The 23,828-nt window shown below is 38.5% G+C and overlaps 1 protein-coding gene across 4 annotated transcripts in view; it reads right to left on the reverse strand.

The window, feature by feature from the left end:
• CDK14 (cyclin dependent kinase 14) overlaps window positions 1-23,828 on the reverse strand; it is a 609,384-nt gene that overhangs the window by 185,938 nt on the left and 399,618 nt on the right. For all 4 annotated transcript variants that reach the window (XM_029234436.1, XM_029234439.1, XM_029234435.1 and 1 more), the window contains one exon: window positions 10,959-11,052. In XM_029234436.1, the coding sequence (XP_029090269.1) occupies window positions 10,959-11,052 (94 nt within the window). The remainder of the gene's footprint in view (window positions 1-10,958; window positions 11,053-23,828) is intronic.

Consider the following 23,828-nt stretch of genomic DNA (forward strand, 5'->3'; position numbering starts at 1 on the left):
ACTATGAAGAGAGAGATATTTGGCTAGTCCCCAACTGCTCCAGCTTCTGATTGCTTCTGCTCCAGCCACCATCTGTCTTCAACCATATATCTGCAACCATGTGAGAGACCCCCAAGTCCATAACTGCCTGGCCCATCCCTTACTGAATTCTTGACCCTAAAACTATGACAAATAATTTTAAAATATGACTGTTGTGGATTTAACCCAGAGTTTTAAGGTGGTTACATGACAAGAGATAACTGCAAAAGCCAGTAAGTAATCCCATACTGACGATAAGTTAAAACATTCTCAAAACATTTAAGACTGTTAGACTACAGATATGAACCACTGCCTCCAGAAAAGTCTTCGTAAAAACTATTACAATTGGGAAACATTTATAGCTAGGATGGATATGCCTAAAAGTAATCTTATGTTAATAGGAAAGTAAACTATTATACATCATACAAATTGGAAACAAAGCATTTCTATTTCTCTAATAAGGTCTCAAATCAACAGCTGATTAACAAATGTGGTCAGCAATGACCTCCTTCTCTTGTCACATCACATATCATAATACCATTTGGTATTACATCAGCTTTGCATATATTATCCATTTCCTTCAACATCTACCCCCACAGATGCACATTACTGTCAGCCACATCCCCTCCCTTTCATTTAAGAATCATGCAGATCATGATATCTTCAAATTCCTTTTTTTCTCCTCTACAACATTTATTTAAATCTTCCTCTCCTTCCTTTCCTTTCTTCTTTCTTATCTTCGAGAAAATCTTTTCATCCACATTTTCAAGGCACTGTCTCTTCCACCCATCCACCCTTGCCTCCCAATACCTTGATCTGTCAAATATGCTTTCTTATATCTTTGGTGTCCTTTACCTTCCAAACATCCTGGGCTTCACTATTTAAAACAATATTTATGACACATAAAATTTATAAATCTTGACTTAAAAAATACCCTTAAGGTGACATCTAATCCTATGTACTCAGCCAATACTCAAACAGATCGTCTATACTCAATGTTTTCATTTTTTCACTGCGCACTTACTCTTTAAACCCATTGTAACCTGACTTTAAATATCCAACCCTACTGGAACTATTCCCTCAGAAGTTACCACCTGTGGCCTTTTTTCAGCACCATCCTCCACTGACTTCACTGTATTATTTGGTGCAGTTGATAAAGCTTTCCTTTTTGAAATTCTTCTACTTTTGACTTAAAAAAAAAGTGTTCTCTGGCTCCCCTTGAATTCTAGATATTCTTTCTCTGTTCTCTCCTCCAAAGCACTGTCTACTGTCCAAATCTGAAACATTTCCCACTTTCTTGTATCTACACCAACATTTCTGATGAACTCAATCAGGAAGCCCAAATCTCTTGCTGTAGCATAATTCCAACTTGCAACATGCACACAGGTGTACTTCAAACTCTCTTACTGATTTGCTCAATCTGATGTTTGAATATTAACCTATACAGGAATTTAATGTTTTACAAAAAGCAAGGACTTCTCATATAAGAAAATGCTTTCTATAAAGGAGGTCAAAGTAATAAGAGTATTAGAAATCTCTTTGATGCAGTGGGAAGAGTGATCCTTAATTTGACAAATTCAGGCCTGAGAACTCTGATTTTAATACTCTTATCATTAAGCACAAACAGGTTGCTATCCTCTCCACCTAAATGCTCTGAGCCCTAAATCTGCATGTCTTGTGGCTTGACTAACTTCACTCAATGCACAAGTATCAGGATCCTTGAGAGAGACTTACCCAGTATGCCATATGTAAAGTGGCATTCCTCATGCAACACTCATGAGATACATTATATATTTATTTGCTCATTGTCTATCTTCCCTCACAGTAATATAGGTTCCACAAGAGCAGGGACTTTGTTTTGTGCAATGCTGTCTCCCCAGAACATGGAAGAGTATTGAGCCCATAGTAACCACAAAATAAATATTTGCTGAAAAATGAATAACAATGAGAAAGCGAATGATTTAATGAAAATCTTCTCATTTTCCATTTACAGAAAGTTTGTAACACTATAAAGCAAATGTAAGAATCCTCAAGGTAAAAAAATATTTTTTTCACCATGTGAGCCTATTCAAATCTGTAGGTAACAGCCAGCTAATCTTCAAATAAATGTTTCTTTGTAAAAAGTAATGTGACTACCTATTCTGTAGTGAAATATCCCTCTTTGTTTTCTTCTCAAGACAAATGACCTTACTGAAGTTTACTACAAAAATTTCGATAGCTTATTGGCACAGAACTTCCTTTATTAGAATACATATCTAATGTCTCCATATATGAATCAACCAATTTTTATTTCTCTAACATCTTCATTTTCACTGGCTCTGCATCATTTTTCTTCCTCATGGACGTCTGTTTTTCATAGAACACTTGACCTGGGAAGACCCTAAGACAGCGTTAGTCCAGGGGTTTCGAACCTTTCTTTCAGCAGCGAGATCTATCTCACATACAAAATCTTGATGAAAGCAGAGCCAGGATCGGAGGGGTCGGAGCTGGCCTCCCTTGAGGCTCCACTCACCTTGACTCCAGCATCCCTGAGACACTGAGGAGGATCGTAAGTCTCCTTTGAAAATTCATGGATAGTCTAAATTTCCCTAATTAAACTGAGAGGAGTGTTCCGTGTCGACCCTTCCATTTCTCCAGAAGGAAACCCTTCTCATCCTCTGGGCTAAAAGCATTAGTTGCAAAAGTACAGGATGTGTGCCACATACTATACAGGCAGTGGAGGCACACGCTGAGGGAGCACAGAAAGGGAGGTCCCTGGCCCCAAATTCCTCACCCACCAGCTAACCAGACCTGAGCTGATCCATAACCTCCCTCGAGGGAGTGATTATTTTTCTATTTTATCCTCACTTCTCTGCTGCCTGCCCTTACCTTGATCTTTGTGTAATTGTCCTGATTCTCTCCTACTTTACCTCCCTACCCCCATCCCACCCCCACAAACTATGAACATCCCTAAAGCCTAGGCAGTGTTCCTCTGCTCCTCCCCCACATTCTCATTATTTAAGAACCAGTACAGTTTAGGTCCCAACATTGTCTGGTTTGGGTCAACAATCCCTTGATCCTCATTTTTCTCCTAATTCTGTTCAGTAAGAGCTGTGTACTGGACGTCTCCACCTGGGGTCACCTGCTATCATATAAAGTCCAGTCCCTGAGCTCTCTTCTTCCTCTCCCTCCACTGGCACTCATTTTCTTTCTTTCCTCTTTCTTTTCTTTCTTTCCTCTTTTTCTTTCTTTCTTTCTTTCTTTCCTTCCTTCCTTTCTTCTTTCTTTTTTTTTTTTTGATAATTATGCCATCACTTCCATTAATTTTTTTTAATTTTATTTTTTTATTAATTTTATGGCTATGTTGGGTCTTCATTGCTGCGTGCAGGCTTTCTCTAGTTGCCGTGAGCGGGGCCTACTCTTCGGTGCAGAGCACGGGCTTCTCATTGCAGTGGCTTCTCTTGTTGCAGAGCATGGGCTCTAGGCACAGGGGCTCAGTAGTTGTGTCTCGTGGGCTCTAGAGCATGGGCTCAGTAGTTGTGTCTCGTGGGCTCTAGAGCGCAGGCTCAGTAGTTGTGTCTTGTGGGCTCTAGAGCACAGGCTCAGTAGTTGTGGCACATGGGCTCAGTAGTTGTGGCTCAGGGGCTCTAGACTGCAGGCTCAGTAGTTGTGGTGCACAGGCTTAGTTGCTCTGCGGCATGTGGGATCTTCCGGGACCAGGGATCAAACCCATGTCCCCTGCACTGGCAGGCGGATTCTCAACCACTGCACCACCAGGGAAGTCCCAGTGGCACTCCTTTTCAATGTCCCCATTATTTTCCATGACTTCATGGAGCACTTAGTTCCCCAAGCTTGAAACTCTGAAGTTATCTTTGACTCCTTTCTCTTCCAAATCATTTATGTACAAGATGTATTACAACAGTTTTGCAACAACATCCTCCTGACCTGACTGGAAGCTGTTCTAATGTAGCACAGCTAACAGTACATTTGAGTTGAGCAGGGACCGTGTCTGTTGGTTTTCCACTGCCTGTAGGCACAGAGCCTGGCACGGAATAGATGCCTAAAAATTCTTGTTGAAAGTATAACTGAATGGGATAAAATTTACTGTAGCATAAAAACCGTAAGCAAATTACCTAGTACTGTAATAGGGTAATGTGTTAGTACACTTGGGAACATTAATAAGATATTATAGCATAATTAAAATGATATTTTCAAACACATATTAATGGCTTGGAAATTGCTCCCTATTATGCTTTTATTTTATTTTATTTTTTTTTTGCAGTACGCGGGCCTCTCACTGTTGTGGCCTCTCCCATTGCGGAGCACAGGCTCCAGACGTGCAGGCTCAGCGGCCATGGCTCACGGGCCCAGCCGCTCCACGGCATGTGGGATCTTCCCGGACCGGGGCACAAACCCGTGTCCCCTGCATCGGCAGGCGGACTCTCAACCACTGCACCACCAGGGAAGCCCCTGCTCCCTATTAAATGTGAAAATAAAGAGAAGCTGAATACAAAACCTATAAATCTATTATTAACTCAATGGTGAAAATCTAGAAAAGAAAATACAAAAATATTTAACACTGGTTATCTCTAAATGGTGGTTTTAATTTCTTTTCATACGGCTTTAAAATTTTTCTAGCTGCCTTACTTTTTATAAGCTTAAGACTGAAAAAGATTTGCCACCATGGAAATAACCAGGACTATTGATGAGATTTGAAAGAAACGTGTACAAATTAAAAGAGGCATTTATTTCAGGGTGGGTGGTATTATAATCCATCTCCCCGACTTTTTTTTCTAAAATCAGCTTTAAAAAACATTGCTTAATATTTTCAGTATCCTTTACTCCAACATGTATTGCTTAGTTCTCTCCGTCTGTCAGCCTTTATATAGTTGAGTTTATCATTATATCATATTACATTAATTTTGCTGAAATGCCACTTTAACTTTATTATTCTTTTGTTAAAAATTGTACTGTCTCATTACTTATAGACAAAATAAAATTGAAAGTCCTCAATCTATCAAAGTCCAAACTTCAACATCCTATCTCACCTTCCATGCATACAGGACAGACTCCTACTGTGCCTACTCCACTCCTGGACCGTTGCCTGATGTTCCCCATATCCTTTACTCCACTTCAAATCTTATACTTCCTTCCATGCTTAACAAAAATGTTCTTAGAAATTTCCTTTGAACACCCACAGCCCTTATGCATAATCCTGTAATATGCATTTTTAGAATTAAAAAAGGTTAGAACCGCAAGACACTATTGAAATCATTTAGTTCAATTCCTCCCTTTACAGATGCAGAAACTACAATCCAATTAGAAAAGGTGGCTTGTTCAGGGAAAAAAAACAATCTAGGATTAGAATTCAATATTGAGTGCTTAGAGTTTAGTATTTTAACTAATACAGGATCTACTATATTACTGGATCTCCCATCTGCTGATCAATTGCTCAGCAATTTTTCATGACTCCATTCCTAATGGTATGTCTTGCCTGCCTATCTTGATTGCCCTCATTTGCTCCAGGGCAGATACCCTGGCACAGAATTCCTTTCCATCTCCATTGTACCTAGTGTTGCAGAGGGAGTGCTGAAGAAGTATGGCGGACGTCACCTCAAGCAACCCAATGATGGAAGTGAAGATACAAATCTGTGACAGCAATATTCCATCTTAATAATGTGGCTGCTACATCCAATTGGATGGTAATGACCATCAAAGGAGGTGGTGTCAACTTTCTTTTACATTCTATATGGCCGTTCTAGCCAATCATGAAACCTCAGGGTTATGGTTCCCATTAATATCCTGGAAAGAGAGCCAGGATGGGGAAACAAGGACTGGAACTGGGTCTACAGGTTACGTCTCGGCAGTCAGTTCAACTGTAAAACACAGAGGCTTAAGGAAGGATCTGACTCAAAAGCCAGGCTGAGTAGTAGATTTCAAAGTTGCCAGAGGCTCTTTTCACACACACACAAATACACACACACACACTCTCTTTTAAATTCTGAATGATATATACACGGAAGAGAAACATTCTAACAACTGTACCAATCAAATAATGTACAATATGTTAACAAATAACTGGTGGATGAAACTCCGTTGCAAACCAGAAGACCAGGAGACAGGGAAAAGTGAGCCTCTTGGGGTTAATCAACATTCAAAGGCAGGGAGAACTAGAACAGGCCCCCAGAACACAATCATGCCAGCCCCTCTGTCGTGGCTGCTGTACTCTGGGGCCATGAGCCATACAAACCCAGAAGCATCTGCCAAAGGTTTCAGACAGCTGTGCGAGCACTCTCTGCCATTTGTTCAGCTGTTCTGAAGTGGCAGAAGAATGCTGCCAGGGTTCCATCAAGTAGAGTTCTTTTTCAATTCAGAACAATATGATTAGAATATGATTAGAATATTAGTTCTGATTTTGTCACTCTGAATATATATATTTACCTGGGTGAATACATCTACTGCTTATTTTCGCAGCTAACAAAGGTGAATAGAAAACATCGTGACACATTAAAACATGAGTAACGCTGAAGAAATGATATAAATCACTCTTTTACTGTAATAGCAGAGTTACTGCTTAGAGAAGTAGGTGCCCGTTCACCTGGCAATTCAAAATGTCTTGAATATAATTTGTCAAAATTCTATCACTTTCCTTCCTTTCTTGTATATGAGCATCACAATTTCAAGGAAAATGATTTAATGGTGAAATCTCAGACTGCAGTATAGCCAGCTCACCTTACACAGAGCAACACAGTTACTATGTTGTGGAAGTGAATGCACTGGACTTGTTAAGAATGTGAACTGCTCCTTCCCACCAAAGGAAGGAAAAAGAAAAAACAAGAAAAAGAAAACCTTCAAAATAAAAATATAAAAGCTCTAGTGACTGATCTTTGTTGCTTTTCACATAAAGACTCAGTGTGTAGGAGTTAATTATATTAGTCATCTTGGGTAACAAGCTTGAATTCTGTGCTTCAAAGTTATTAACCAACCACCTTTCTATATACAGTTCACAGGCAAATGAATGGACTTAATCCCTGTATTAAAACACAAAACAAAACGAACAATTCCACGTTTCATGACTTTTCAAAGTTGATTATCTCCTTGGCAATGCTTTACGAGAGGCCAGATACACAACTGCTGCTTTAGAAAAGAGTCTCTGGCAGTTTACATGAGAAGCCCGTGAAAGTGGATTTAATCACATTTAAAAGTTATTCCTCTTCAGACCAGACATAAAAGGTCACCAAGAAAAAGCATTTTTTCCCAGTGATTCAACCACATTGGGTTAGTAAAATTTCTACTTCCAATGATCGCACAACTCCTGAGAGTCTGCTTGTTTAATGTGTCATACGGCTAGCATTTGCAAATTTAAACAATTCAGGGGAGGAAATAAAATATTTAAGATGATAACATTTACTGTCAAAAGAAGTTTGCAGATTTCTCTCCCTCTTTTCTTTTTTGGTCACGTCTAATTCTTCAGGGTAAAACATAACATTATTTAATTCTAAAGCAGCAATTTTATATAGATGAGGATCTTTATCTCCTAATTACCAAAGGACATTTTACTTGTAAAAATCATTACACGTGTAAAATAAACTACAGTAAATGAAGGAGTTATTACCATAAATCATGATGCTTATCTGCATTTAAGCGTCTCTGTGGTCTAATAAGAGCAAACAGTAGCTTGGTGTATCAATATTCCCATAGACAATTTACAATGATGTATTTCTCTGATTTATTAAAAGCCTAGTCATGGCTCAAAGGTCTCTGAATACCCATAAAATTAGGAAATAATTGTCATAAAATTAAGAAATAATAACAAAATCTCCATACAAGAAGCAATTCAACAAGATAGTACCTACTGGAAATGACTTACATTATAAAAATAATATTGAAAATTATAACTTTGACTAAGCTATATCAATAAACTATGTTTTCATGAAACAAAATTTTTGGTACAACTGCTATAGAATATACCTCATTTATACAACCATTTCTTTTTCTTTTAAATTTACCCTGAAATAATGTGTATGTAGGGATATTTCTTTCTATATAATTTCCCTTTGAAGTTTTCTGATTTCAAATATAGTAAATTAATGATTTTAGCATAAAAAATAGGTAATTTGACAAGGTTATATAAGTATTATTCAATAGCTATCACAGAGAATAGTTAAGTGGAATCTAAAGTTTAGGAAATTATTATCAGAATATAATTAAGTGGTATTATTATATTTAAGCTTTAAATAAATTAAAAAGCTAAATATTTAAAGATATGTTTTGGCATAAAGATCTATATGATGCAAAGTATAGCCCATTAAAATTCCCTCTCCTGTCATGTTTTTCACAATATGTGAACAAGTTTATTGTATTTTGGGGAAAACAACTGTGAATGGAAAGTTACTTAAAATAGCTGAATGAAAATAAAGGCTTGATTAGAAAAAAGGAAAAGAGAAATATGTTTATGTTAAATTTATGCTAAGGGCCATGAAATATGAATAAAGAGATTATTTTTCCTTGGCTGGGAAAGTTCATTTTATATCATTTCTTTGTAACATAATCTATAGGCTCAATACAATCTCAATGAAATCAGTAAGCGACTTTCTTGACAACAGAGAGAAGGAAGTGTTTCATGAGTTTAGATGGAGGGAATGAAGTATAAGAATGGTCAATAGACTTACGAAAATTAAACTGTATTCAATTCAGGACTTTCAATTCTAATAATTTTTCTTAACTAATAGGATAACTGTGCAAAGAATATTTCTGACAGCGCTTTATAATAGTTAAAGACTATAAACAATATCAGGCTGATTAAGCAAATAATTCTCATCCATACAATGAAATACTCATCACTAAGAATGATGATAAGTTTCTGGATTTATTTTCCAATGAAAGGTGTTAACTACCTATTGTTAAGTGAAAAAAGAAAGTTACAAAATAGTATACAAGATACAATTTAATTTTTTTAACATGTGTTGAAATGGAAGATATATACCAAAATACTAAAAGTAATTTTCTCTGGGTAGTAGGACAAAGGGGTTTTTCAACTTTTATACTTTTTGACATAGTGGGAATTTTCCATTATAAGGCTGCATTATTATAATCATAAGACATTATTTTAACACTCTGTGTGGGAATTTATGGATGATAATAATAATTAAGTAAAACTGAAAGGAAGTGGATACAGACAGCCTCTGGGAGAAGAAACCAATAAGATAAGACTTTGAAGAAAGTTTCTATAGTATTAGAGACTCTGCTATTTGTCCACCCACTGTGAACACACAGGGATGCCTGGGGTATAGGATACTGCATGGTGGAATCACGTGTGCTTTGATTTTCTAGTTTTCATATTCCTTTTCTTATCATTTAATGCTGACATCAAGGTGAACACAGCAGTGATGGAGTCTCAATTCATATCACTATACCCTCCTGTGGTCCTTATACTTAATATGAAAGCTACATTTTAAGGGTGTACTTGCATAATCCAATAAGTGCATGTCTTCACAAGGTCCATTCTAAAATGTGCCCCAGTGATTTCACATGGGAGATTTATTTTTTAAAAGTATGATAATGTGGTTCACTGCTACAATGTATATAGTCTGACTCCTTTTAACAAAAAAAATTAATTTGTCTAGCTCTTATTCCATGTTTTAAATAATAAGTTTATATGAATATTAGCTAATGTGGAAGTTCCACTGAATGAAAATATCTGGTATAAAAATGATTTGATTAAAATAATAACAACACATCTATTGGGTATTTATTATGTGTCAGGCATAGTTCTAAAAGCACTTTATGTAATTAAGTTAATTATTCCTCAAAACAATCTATGAGGTAGGTTTTATCATTATCCCTTATTTTACCCACAGGAAAACTAAGGTTCAGAGAACTAAGTCCCTTGCCCAAAGTGACCAGAGCAGGTGACAAAACCAGCTCATCTGGCTACAGAACAAATTTTATTTTTATTTTTCACAGATTTACAAAAATTTTTTAATTTAAAATTTTAGAATAGTTTTAGATTTATAGAAAAGTTGTGAAGAGTAATACAGACAGTTCCTATATACTCCTCACCAGTTTCCCTCATTGATGAAATCTTACATTACAGGGAACTTCCATCACACCTAAGGAGCACACACTGCTATGCTGATATTAACTAAACTGCACACTTCACTTGTATTTAACTCATTTATCCCTAATGTTCTTCTTTTGTCTCAGGATTCCATGGAGGATACCACATTACATTACGCTGTCAAGTCTCCCTAGCCTCCTCTGGGCTGTGACAGTTTTTCAGGCTTTCCCTGTTTTTCATGACCTTGACAGTTTTGAAAAGTACTAGTCAGGTATTTTGTAAATGTCCCTCAGTTTGGGTTTGTGTGATGTGGCTTTCCAGATTAGGCTGGGGTTATGGTTTTCGGAGGAAGACTACAGAGGAGAAGTACCATTCTCAATACATTATACAAAGGGTACATACTACCAATGTGACTGATCTTTGATGATCTTAACCTTGAAGACCGGGCTAAAGTACCATTTGCCTGGTTTCTCCATTTTGAAGTTACTATCCTCCCTTCCCTTCTTTCCATGCTCTACTTTTTAGAAAAAAAGTTACCAATCAAAGCCCACATTTAAGTAGGTAGGAGTGGGAGGGAATAAGATACACCTACTTGAAGGGGGGATATCTATATAAATTATTTGGAATTTTTGTCGGAGCCTTCGTTTTTAACCCACTCTTCTATATTGCCTCTGACATCCTACCCTTTCTTACCATTTTGGCATATTATTCATGTGCAGTAGTTTAAAAACACAATTCTTCACTAATTTCCTGCTTTTGCAAAGATCCAAAAATATGTTAGAATTAAATGTGACAACCAACAAATTTGTTTGAAATTATTTTCCACTACCACTGTAGGATTTGTCACTGAGGGATGCATTCAAGTCCAATTTTTTTCAGAAGTATTCTGTAAATAACTTACCAGAAATATTCGTTCAAGTTGATCCTGAATGTCTTTCATTCCTGGAAAAGCAGCAACTCCTTGGATCATTTCAACAAAGATGCAGCCGACTCCCCTAAAGAGAGAAGAAAGAACTGTTACTAAAACATCAATATACTCAGCTAAGAATACTAAATCTGGAATTAGAACATCTAATTAGAACATCTAAATCTGAAATTAGAACATCTACTCCTACAAAGGAGAAACAATGAACAAATAATATTCTAAATAAGTATAAAGGGCTGTGCCACATGTACCTAGATCCCTTAACTTTCCTTTCCCTTCTCTGTCTACTGCCCAGAAAGGACTCCAAGTAGATGCAACTACATAGGCTCAGAAAATGGTGCAAACCAATAAAATATAAGCCTCACTGACTACGTTACTCACAGGATATGGCCAAGAAACTCCTTAGCTTGATATAGAAAGCCTCCATAGTCTTGTTCTAACATCCTTTTCCAACTCTATTTCACAAATTCACAATGTATTATCTGCTATAGCTGTCCAGGGCTCAAAGCTCTCTTTGCATCAAAATCATTTGGGGAACTTTTAAAAAATGCAAATGATCTGAACACAAACCCCAGAGACTCTGTTTCAGTCAGTTAGAGGCAACGCATTGACTCGGGCTTCTCAGGTGATCTAGGGCAGCTACACTGAGGATCTCTGAGCCATACTGATCTGTCCACAGGCCAAGCATAAACCTATACAACTTGGCTCAAGTTACTCTAATACCTAGAACTCCCTTTTTCTTCATTTGTTTGCTCTTGACATGTAAATCCAACCCAACCTATATAATTTAAATGTAATCTCTTCTACAAAGCCTTCCATGAACATTCTGCCAGACAGGACAGCTCCCTTTATGAGTTTATTTCTTAAGCTCTTATTCATTATCAGTCATCTACTATGGTCAAATTCTTCTGCCAGGCTCACAGTTCCTATCTAGTAAGGCAGTCAAGCATATCAGGAGACCTTGCCTCCCAGACCACAGAACCCAACAGGAACACCGAATCCATAATACAGGCAGACAGCCAATCAGATACTTCTACTGAAAGTTTGGAGATAAAGTCACCTGGGACCAGGATGGAAAGAAACTAGCATATGTTGATGAAATAAGTCACATTAAAGGCAAAGAACTTGCAAGAATGACCACATTCCTGCAGATGAAGTTCCCTGAATTGACCTGGTTCCCACCTTCTTAAGGCCTGGATATTCTGATAAACCAGTGTTTTTGCTAGATCTCTCTAACTTCTAGCAATTCTCTAGGATTTTTTTTTTAATGGTTCTACCTTTAATGGGTTTATGTTGCCTGAAAGGATACTAATAAAATCATCAACATATTGGGACACTTCGTCAATGGCTGCACTCCTATTCAATTTAGAGTGAGCAGTCCCTTGTGTATTTATTTCAGATCCTCTAGAGGTTAAACACAATGCCTTACTTCTCTATACCTGCCCCAGTTGTATGTAAATAATACCTTGAATTAAAGAAGTAATCCATTAGCAGAACTCTCTTCTCTATTACACCACATAATTTTTATCCAAATTAAACACCAATAGTATATACAGTGAAAATAACTGAAAACAAATGGTACTTTATATCATTAAAAAATTCCATTTAATAATGAATTAATTTCAAAATCAGTATTCTAGGGAGATGAGTTTTTATTTTTATTTATTTTAACATCTTTATTGGAGTATAATTGCTTTACAAAGTTGTGTTAGTTTCTGCTGTATAACAAAGTGAATCAGCTATACATATACATATATCCCGATATACCCTCCTTGGGTCTCCCTCCCACTCTCCCTACCCCACCCATCCAGGTGGTCACAAAGCACAGAGCTGATCTCCTTGTGCTATGTGGCCGCTTCCCACTAGCTATCTATTTTACACTTGGCAGTGTATACATATCCATGCCACTCCCTCACTTCATCCCAGCTTACCCTTCCCCCCTCCCCGTGTCCTCAAGTCCATTCTCTATGTCTGCGTCGTTATTCCTGTCCTGCCCCTAGGCTCTTCAGAACCATTTTTTTTTTTAGATTCCATATGTATGTGTTAGCATATGGTATTTGCTTTTCTCTTTCTGACTTACTTCATTCTGTAAGACAGTCTCTAGGTCCATCCACCTGACTACAAATAACTCAATTTCCTTTCTTTTTATGGCTGAGTAATATTCCATTGTATATACGGGCCACATTTTCTTTATCCATTCATCGGCCGATGGCCATTTAGGTTGCTTCCATTACCTGGCTACTGTAAACAGAGCTGCAATGAACATTGTGGTACATGACTCTTCTTGAAATATGGTTTTCTCAGGGTATATGCCCAGTACTGGGATTGCTGGGTCATATGGTAGCTCTATTTTTAGTTTTTTAAGCAACCTCCATACAGTTCTTCATAGTGGCTATATCAATTTACATTCCCACCAACAGTGCAAGACGGTTCCTTCTTCTCCACACGCTCTCCAGCACTGTTTGTAGATTTTCTGAAGTTGGCCATTCTGACCAGTGTGAGGTGATACCTCATTGTAGTTTTGACTTGCATTTCTCTAATGATCAGTGATGTTGAGCATCTTTTCATGTGTTTGTTGGCAATCTGTATATCTTCTTTGGACAAATGTCTATTTAGGTCTTCTGCCCATTTTTGGAGTGGGTTGTTTGATTTTTTGATATTGAGTCGTATGAGCTGCTTGTAAATTTTGGAGATTAATCCTTTGTCAGTTGCTTCGCTTGCAAATATTTTCTCCCATTCAAAAGACAAAGAGGGTTGTCTTTTCGTCTTGTTTATGGTTTCCTTTACTGTTAGAAAGCTTTTAAGTTTCATATGGTCCCATTTGTTTGTTTATTTTTATTTATTTTATTATTCTTTTTGCGGTATGCGGGCCTCCTACTGTTGTGGCCTCTCCCGTTGCAGAGCACAGGCTCCGGGCGTGCAGGCTCAGCAGCCATGGCTCACGGGCCCAGCCCCTCCGCGGCATGTGGGATCTTCCTGGACCGGGGCATGAACCCGTGTCCCCTGCATCGGCAGGCGGACTCTCAACCACTGTGCCACCAGGGAAGCCCCATTTATTTTTTATTTTAATTCCATTTCTCTAGGAGGTAGGTCAAAAAGGATCTTGCTGTGATTTATGTCATAGAGTGTTCTGCCTATGTTTTCCTCTAAGAGTTTTAGAGTGTCTGGACTTACATTTAGGTCATTAATCCATTTTGAGTTTATTTTTGTGTATGGTGTTAGGGAGTGTTCTAATTTCATTCTTTTACATGTAGTTGTCAAGTTTTCCCAGCACCACTTATTGAAGAGGCTGTCTTTTCTCCATTGTACATTCTTGCCTCCTTTATCAAAGATAAGGTGACCATATGTGCGTGGGTTTATCTCTGGGCTTTCTATCCTGTTCCATTGATCTATATTTCTGTTTTTGTGCCAGTACCATACTGTCCTGATTACTGTAGCTCTGTAGTATAGTCTGAAGTCAGGGAGCCTGATTCCTCCAGCTCCGTTTTTCTTGCTCAAGATTTCTTTGGCTATTTGGTGTCTTTTGTATTTCCATACAAATTGTGCAGTTTTTGTTCTAGTTCTGTGAAAAATGCCGTTGGTAGTTAGATAGGGATTGCACTGAATCTGTAGATTGCTTTGGGAAGTAGAATCATTTTCACAATGTTGATTCTTCCAATCCAACAACATGGTATATCTCTCCATCTGTTTGTATCGTCTTTAATTTCTTTCATCAGTGTCTTATAGTTTTCTGCATATAGGTCTTTTGTCTCCTTAGGTAGGTTTATTACTAGGTTTTGTTGTTGTTGTTGCTGCAATGGTAAATGGGAGTGTTTCCTTAATTACTCTTTTCAGATTTTTCATCATTAGTGTATAAGAGATTTCTGTGCATTAATTTTGTACCCTGCTACTTTACCAAATTCGTTGATTAGCTCTAGTAGTTTCCTGTAGCATCTTTAGGATTCTCTGTGTATAGTATCTTGTCATCTGCAAACAGTGACAGCTTTACTTCTTCTTTTCCGATTTGGATTCCTTTTATTTCCTTTTCTTCTCTGATTTCTGTGGCTAAAACTTCCAAAACTATGTTGAATAAGAGTGGTGAGAGTGGGCAACGTTGTCTTGTTCCTGATCTTAGTGGAAATGCTTTCAGTTTTTCACCATTGAGGATGATGTTGGCTGTGTGTTTGTCATATATGGCCTTTATTGTGCTGAGGAAAGTTCCCTCTATGCCTACTTTCTGCAGGGTTTTTATCGTTAATGGGTGTTGAATTTTGTTGAAAGCTTTCTCTGCATCTATTGAGATGATCATATGGGTTTTCTCCTTCAATTTGTTAATATGGTGTATCACGTTGATTGATTTGTGTATATTGAAGAATCCTTGCATTCCTGGAATAAACCCCACTTGATCATGGTGTATGATCCTTTTAATGTGCTGTTGGATTCTGTTTGCTAGTATTTTGTTGAGGATTATTGCATCTGTGTTCATCAGTTATATTGGTCTGTAGTTTTCTTTTTTTGTGACATCTCTGCTTTTGGTATCAGGTTGATGGTGGCCTCATAGAATGAGTTTGGGAGTGTTCCTTCCTCTGTTATATTTTGGAAGAGTTTGAGAAGCTGTTAGCTCTTCTCTAAATGTTTGATAGAATTCGCTAGGAAGCCATCTAGTCCTGGGATTTTGTTTTTTGGAAGATATTTAATCACAGTCTCAATTTCAGTTCTTGTGACTGGTCTGTTTAAATTTTCTATTTCTTCCTGGTTCAGTCTCAGAGGTTGGGCTTTTCTAAGAATTTGTCCATTTCTTCCAGGTTGTGCATTTTATTGGCATATAGTTGCTTGTAGCAATCCCCCATGATTCTTTGTATTTATGCAGGGTCAGTTGTTACTTCTCCTTTTTCATTTCTAATCTTATTAATTTGAGTCTTCTCCTTTTTTTTCTTTCTTGATGAGTCTGGCTAATGGTTTATGAATTTTGTTTATCTTCTGAAAGAACCAGCTTTTAGTTTCATGATCTTTGCTATTGTTTCCGTAATTTCTTTTTCATTTATTTCTGATCTGATCTTTGATGGTTTCTTTCCTTCTGCTAACTCTGGGGTTTTTTTTGTTCTTCTTTCTCTAAATGCTTTAGGTGTAAGTTTAGATTGTTTATTTGAGATGTTTCTTGTTTCTTGAGGTACAACTGTATTGCTATAAACTTCCCTCTTAGAACTGCTTTTGCTGCATCCCATAGGTTTTGGGTCTTCGTGTTTTCATTGTCATTTGTTTCTAGGTATTTTTGGATTTCCTCTTTGATTTCTTCAGTGATCTTTTGGTTATTTAGTAGCATGTTGTTTAGCCTCCATGTGTTTGCATTTTTTACAGCTTTTTTTCCTGTAATTGATATCTAGTCTCATAGTGTTGTGGTGGGAAAAGACACTTGATATGATTTCAATTTTCTCTAATTTTCCCAGGCTCAAGTTGTGACCCAAGATATGATATAGCCTGGAGAATGGTCCATGAGCACTTGAGAAGAAAGTGTATTCTGTTGTTTTTGGACAGACTGCCCTATAAATATCAATTAAGTCTATCTTGTTTAATGTGTCATTTAGAGCTTGTGTTTCCTTATTTATTTTCATTGGGGTATTAAAGTCCCCTACAATGATTATGTTACTGTCGTTTTCTCCTTTTGTGGCTGTTAGCATCTGCCTTATGTATTGAGGTGCTCCTATGTTGGTGCATAAATATTTACAATTGTTATATCTTCTTCTTGGATTGATCCCTTGATTATTATGTACTGTTCTTCTCTCTTGTGATAGTCTTTGCTTTAAAGTCTACTTTGTCTGATATGAGAATTGCTACTCCAGCTTTCTTTTGATTTCCATTTGCATGGAATATCTTTTTCCATCCCCTCACTTTCAGTCTGTATGTGTCCCTGGGTCTGAAGTGGGTCTCTTGTAGACAGCATATTTATGAGTCTTGTTTTTGTATCCATTCACCCAGTCTATGTCTTTTGATTGGGGCATTTAATCCATGTACATTTAAGGTAATTATCAATATGTATGTTCCTATTACCATTTTCTTAATTGTTTCGGGTTTGTTTTTGGAGGTCTCTTCCTTCTCTTGTGTTTCCTGCCTAGTGAAGTTTCTTTAGCATTTGTTGTAAAGCTGGTTTGGTGGTGCTGAATTCTCTTAACTTTTGCTTGTCTATAAAGGTTTTGATTGCTCCATCGAATATGAATGAGATCCTTGCTGGTAGAATAATCTTGGTTATAGGTTTTTCCCTTTCATCACTTTAAATATGTCCTGCCACTCCCTTCTGACTTGCAGAGTTTCTGTTGAAAGATCAGCTGTTAACCTTATGGGGATTCCCTTGTATTTATTTGTTCCTTTTCCCTGCTGCTTTTAATATTTTTTCTTTGTATTTAATTTTTGATAGTTTGATCAATATGTGTCTTGGCATGTTTCTCCTTGGATTTATCCTGTATGGGACTCTCTGTGCTTCCTGGACTGGCCTATTTCCTTTCTTATATTGGGGAAGTTTTCGACTATAATCTCTTCAAATATTATCTCAGACCCTTTGTTTTTCTCTTCTTCTTCTGGAACCCCTATAATTCGAATGTTGGTGTGTTTAATGTTGTCCCAGTGGACTCTGAGACTGTCCTCAATTCTTTTCATTTTTTTTTTCTTTATTCTGTCCTGCAGTAGTTTTTTCCACTACTTTATATTTCAGGTCACTCATCCGTTCTTCTACCTCAGTTATTCTGCTATTGATTCCTTTTAGAGAATTTTTTATTTCATGTATTGTGTTGTTCATCATTGTTTGTTTGCTCGTTAGCTTTTCTAGGTCCTTGTTAAACATTTCTTTTACTTTCTCCATTCTATTTCCAAGATTTTGGATCCTCTTTACTATTATTACTCTGAATTCTCTTTCAGGTAGACTGCCTACTTCCTCTTCATTTGTTTGGTCTGGTGGGTTTTTACCTTGCTTCTTCATCTGCCACATATTTCTCTGTCTTCCCATTTTGCTTAACTTACTGTGTTTGGGGGTCTCCTTTTTGCAGGCTACAGGTTTGTAGTTCCCATTGTTTTTGGTGTCTGTCCCCAGTGGGTCAGGTTGGTTCAGTGGGTTGTGTAGGTTTCCTGGTGGAGGGGACTGGTGCCTGTGTTCTGGTGGGTGGGGCTGGATCTTGTCTTTCTGGTGGGCAGGGCTGCACCTGGTGGTGTGTTTTGGGGTTTCTGTGAACTCAGTATGATTTCAGGCAGCCTCTGCTCATGGGTGGGTCTGTGCTCCTGTCTTGCTAGTTGTTTGGCATGGAGCGTCCAGCACTGGAGCTTGCTGACCGTTGGGTGTAGCTGGGTCTTAGAGCTGAGACGGAGATCTATGGGAGAGCTTTCACCAATTGATGTCCTTAACTCTACTCTCCCATCTCAGAGGCTCAGGCCTGACACCAGGCTGGAGCACCAAGACCCTGTCAGCCACACGGCTCAGAAGAAAAGGGAGAAAAAAATAAAAAAATAAAAAGTGAAAACTAAATAAAATTTAAAAATTATTAAAATTTAAAAAATTCGAAAGTAATTAAAAAAAAGGAGGGAGAGAGCAACAAAAGCAATAAGCAAATCCTCCAACAATAATAAGCACTAAAAACTATACTAAGATAAACATAAAAATCAGAAACAAGTCAGTCACAGACAGCAAACCCCAAGCCTACAGTTGCTCCCAAAGTCTACCACCTCAGTTTTGGGTTGATTCATTTTCTATTCAGGTATTCCACAGATGCAGGGTACATCAAGTTGATTGTGGAGATTTAATCCACTGCTCTTGAGGCTGCACAGAGAAATTTCCCTTTCTCTTCTTTGTTTGCACAGCTCCCAGGGTTCAGCTTTGGTTTTGGCCCCACCTCTGCATGTAGGGTGCCCTGGCTCACTCATGTGGGGGTGGGGAGGGATACGGTAGTTATAAGTGGAATGCAGGGCAAGGCTGCCACAGCAGAGGCCGTTGTGACATTGCAACAGCCTGAGGCGTACCGTGAGTTCTCCCAGGGAAGTTGTCTCTGGATCAGGGGACCCTGGCAGTGGCGTGCTGCACAGGCTCCCAGGGGGCTGTGGATAGTGACCTGTGCTTGCACACAGGATTCTTGGTGGCTGCAGCAGCAGCATTAGCCTTTCATGCCTGTCTGTGGTGTCCAAGCTGATAGCCATGGCTCGCGCCCATCTCTGGAGCTCAATAAGGCAGTGCTGTGCCTTCTGTGGGCAGACAGGGAAGGAATCCCCTCTCCCTGCACACCCTGAAACAATGGTCTCTTGCCTCTTAGGCAGTTCCAGAGTTTTTCCCGGACTCCCTCTTGGCTAGCTGTGGCGCACTAGCTCCCTTCAGGCTGTGTTCATGCAGCCAACCCCAGTCCTCTCCCTGGGATCTGACCTCCGAAGCCCGAGCCGCAGCTCCCAGCCCCCACCTGCCCCACCGGGTGAGCAGACAAGCCTCTCAGACTGGTGAGTGCTGGTCAGCACTGATCCTCTGTGCAGGAATCTCTCCGCTTTGCCCTCTGCAACCCTGTTGCTGCGCTCTCCTCCGTGGCTCCGAAGCTTCCCCCCTCTGCCACCCGCAGTCTCCAACCGCGAAGGGGCTTCCTAGTGTGTGGAAACCTTTCCTCCTTCACAGCTCCCTCCCAGAGGTGCAGGTCCTAACCCTATGCTTTTGTCTATGTTTTTTCTTTTTTCTTTTGCCCTACCCAGGTACGAGGGGATTTTCTTGCCTTTTCAGAAGTCTGAGGTCTTCTGCCAGTGTTCAGTAGGTGCTCTGTAGCAGTTGCTCCACATGTTTATGTATATTTGGTGTATTTGTGGGGAGGAAGGTGATCTCCACGTCTTACTCCTCCGCCATCTTGAAGGTCCCCCTTGGCAGATGAGTTGTAACACGTTGTTTTCATCAAATTTGAAGGAGATTAAGAGCAAGAAGGTATAACAGGAAGACGTGGAACCCAACAAACACATCAAAAATATATATACATGTGGAGCAATTCTCACTGAAAACTAACTGAAAACTCTCAGAAAGACTTATACAACCCATAAGAGAGACAGATATGTAATCAGATAGGAAGGGAAGAGAAGCAGTCAGGTCGGGACCTGTGCTCTTGGGAGGGAACTCAGAAGAGGAGGGAGATCTTCCCTGGGGAGTGAGCTGTTAGAGCCACATATTGGGCGGCCAAGCCCTGAGTTCCAACAGTGGGAAGAAAGACTCCCCTCAGCTGGTTAGAAAACCAGTATGACTCACACAGGGGCTGTATGAAACCTGGACTCCACTTGTGAAGTGTGAACACACACTTGCTTACTCACAAAACAAGGTGGAGAAAGCAAATTGAAACTACACCGGACTCTGGCCAGTTTCCCATGACCACTCTGGCATGCGACCCAGCTGAGCCAAGTGTTCATTCTGGCCCCACTTGCTTTGCAGTGCAGCTCCACACTAGGTGAGGGCTGCTACGGACAAGCAGAGTGAATTGTTGTGAAGGATGGAGCCAGCTCAGAGCCAGTCAGCTCAGATCCCAAATGGCACCTGAATGGGGTAACAGTGGCCACTTCTGGCACCTAAGGGGGCAATGCACCAGAAGCAGTTCAGTACTCTGCCACAACCCACATCCAGATCCACACAAAGAATCTAGCCAGTCCCTCTTGATCCAGCACTATGCCCTTCTGGGGCAAGGGTGCTAGTGCTGGAAGAGGGGAGAACACAGTCAGATGGAGTTGACCCAGCTCAGACCTGACCCTCACAGCTTCTGCTCCAGCAGCTTGGGACCTGACCTTGCCCCCAGTAAACTGGAGTTTGCCAGTAAGAATAGGGGAAGCCCCAGCTCACACCTAGCTCTTGCTCTAGCCACTCCATCTCTAGTCCCACTTCCTACCAAGGTGATAGCTGCCAGTACGCTCTGGGGAAAGACAAGACTCATGTTTACATCAGATCCAGTTCTCCCACCAAAGCCAATGGGCACAGACAGACTATATAAGGATGCTTCCACATAAGGACACCCCTTCAAGATCACAATAGGTAATGGTTTCACCTAATTTCAAAGAGACGGAGAAAGATAAGCAAAATGAGAAGACAGTGGAATTTGTCTTAATTAAAAGAACAAGAGAAAACCCCTGAAGAAAACAATAATGAAACAGAAATAAATGATTTATCAGATAAATAGTTCAAAGATTAGTAATAAGACTGCTAATAGAATTAGGGAAAAGAATAGATGAACACAGTGAGCATTTTAACAAGGAAGTAGAAAATATAAAAACAACCAGTCAGAAATGAAGAATACAATAACTGAAATGAAAAACACACTAGAAGGAAGTAACAGCAGACTAGGTGATACAGAAGAACACATAAGTGATCTGGAATATAGAATAGTGGAAATAATCTAATCAGAACAGCAAAAAAAATTTTTTTTCTTAAATGAGAATAGTTTAAGGGACCTTTGAGACGTCAAGCATACCAACATACACATTATAGGAGGACTAGAAGGAGTAGAGAGAGAGAAAAAAGGGTTGAAAATGTATTTGATGAAATTATGGCTGAAAAATTCCCAAACCTGAAGAAGGAAAACAGCTATCCAGGTACAGGAAGCACAGAGAATCACAAACAAGATGAACCCAAACAGACCCACACCAAGACATATCATAATTAAAATGCCAAAAGACAAAGAGAGAATTCTAAAGGCAGCAAGAGAAAAATAAAGAGTCCTATACAAGGGAACCCTCATAAGGTGATCAGGTGATTTTTCTGCAGAAACTTTGCAGGCCAAAAGGGAGTGGCATGATATATTTAAAGTGATGAAAGAGAAAAACCTGCAACTCTTCCCAGCAAGATTACCATTTAGAATCAAAAGAGAGATTAAAAATAAAAATTCTCAGACAAGCAAAAACTAAAAGAGTTCATCAATACTAAAACTATCCAAAAAAAAGTTAAAGGGTCTTCTCTAAGTGGAAAATAAAAGGCTACATCAACAAGTAAGTATCCAGGAAAGGAAAAATCCCACTAGTAAAAGCAAATACTGTAAAGACTGGGGATCAACCACTTAAATAAGCTAGTAGGAAGATTAAAAGACAAAAATAATTGTAAAATCAAGTATAACTACTATAAACAGTAAAGGGATAAACATGAAGATGCAAATTATGACATCAAAAACACAAAATGTGAGGGAGTGGGGTAAAAAGATGTAGATCTTTTGAAAGGTGTTTGAACTTAAATGACTACCAGTTTAAAACAAGTAGATAGGGACTTCTCTAGTGGTCCAGTGGTTAAGAATCCACCTGCCAATGCAGGGGACATGGGTTCGAGCCCTGGTCCAGGAAGATCCACATGCCATGGAGCAACTAAGCCCATGTGCCACAACTACTGAAGCCTGCATGCCTAGAGCCCGTACTACGCAACAAGAGAACTCACCACAATGAGAAGCCCATGCACCGCAACAAAGAGTAGCTCCCGCTCGGTGCAACTAGATAAAGCCCGTGCACAGCAACAAAGATCCAACGCAGCCCAAAATTTTTTAAAAATAAATTATAAAAATAAATTAATTAAAAAAATAACATTTGCATTTCCATGGCAAGATCCTTTAAAAAAAAAAAGCAAGCAGATATAGTTATAGATCAACATATATGAACTCCATGGCAATCACAAACCAAAACCTACAATAGATACATGAAAAATAGAAAGAAAGGAACATAGGCATTCCACTAAAGAAAATCATCAAACTACCAGGAAGAAACTAAAAGAAGAAAAAAAGAACAGAGAAGAACTACATAAACAACCAAAAAAACAAGTAACAAAATGGCAATAAGTACATATCTATCAATAATCACTTTAAATGTCAATGGATTAAGTGCTTTGATCAAAAGACATAGAGTGGCTAACTGGATAAAAAAACAAGACCCATCTATATGCTGCTTCCAAGAGACTCACTTCAGAGCTAAAGACACACACAGACTGAAAGTAAGGGGATGGAAAAAGATATTTCATACAAATAGAAATGACAAGAAAGCAGGGGTAGTAATACTCATATGAGACAAAATAAACTTTAGCCTTTAACAAAGGCTAAAATGAAATACAAAGAAGGGCATTATATAATGATAAAGGGATCAATAAAAGAAGAGTTTATAACACTTGTTAACATATATGCACCTAATACAGGACCACCTAAATATATAAAGCAAATATTAACAGACATAAATGGAGAAATTGACAGTAATACAATATTAGTAGGGGACTTTTAGACCCCACTTACATCAATGGACAGATCATCATCTAGACAGAAAATCAATAAGGAAACAGTGGTCCTAAGTGACACATTAGACAAGTTGAACTTAATAGATATCTACAGGACATTACAACTGAAACCAGCAGAATACACATTATTTTCAAGTGCAGATGGACTATTCTCCAGGACAGATCACATGCTAGGCCATAAAACAAGTCTCAACAAATTTAAGGGAATTATATAAAACATTTTTTCTGACTGCAGTATGAAACTAGAAATCAATAACAGGGAGAAAAGTGAAAAAAACACAAACACGTGGAGATTAAATAACATGCTACTAAAAACCAATGGGTCAATGAAGAAATCAAAGAGAAAATCAGAAAATGCCTCAAGACAAATGAAAATAAAAACAACTTTCCAAAATCTATGGGATGCAGCAAAAGCAGTTCTAAGAGGGAAGTTTATAGTGATACTGGTCTAACTCAAGAAATAAAAGAAAAATCTCAAATAAACCACCTAACCTACCATCTAAAGAATTAGAAAAGAAGAACATACAAAGCCTAGAGTCAGCAGAAGGAAGGAAATAATAAAGATCAGAGAGGAAATAAAATAGAAACACAACACACAATAGAGAAGATCAATGAAGCCAAGA

This window comes from Monodon monoceros, unplaced genomic scaffold (genome assembly GCF_005190385.1).
Source record: "Monodon monoceros isolate NGI ecotype Baffin Bay Population unplaced genomic scaffold, NGI_Narwhal_1 Super_Scaffold_2, whole genome shotgun sequence".
Lineage (NCBI taxonomy): Eukaryota > Metazoa > Chordata > Mammalia > Artiodactyla > Monodontidae > Monodon > Monodon monoceros.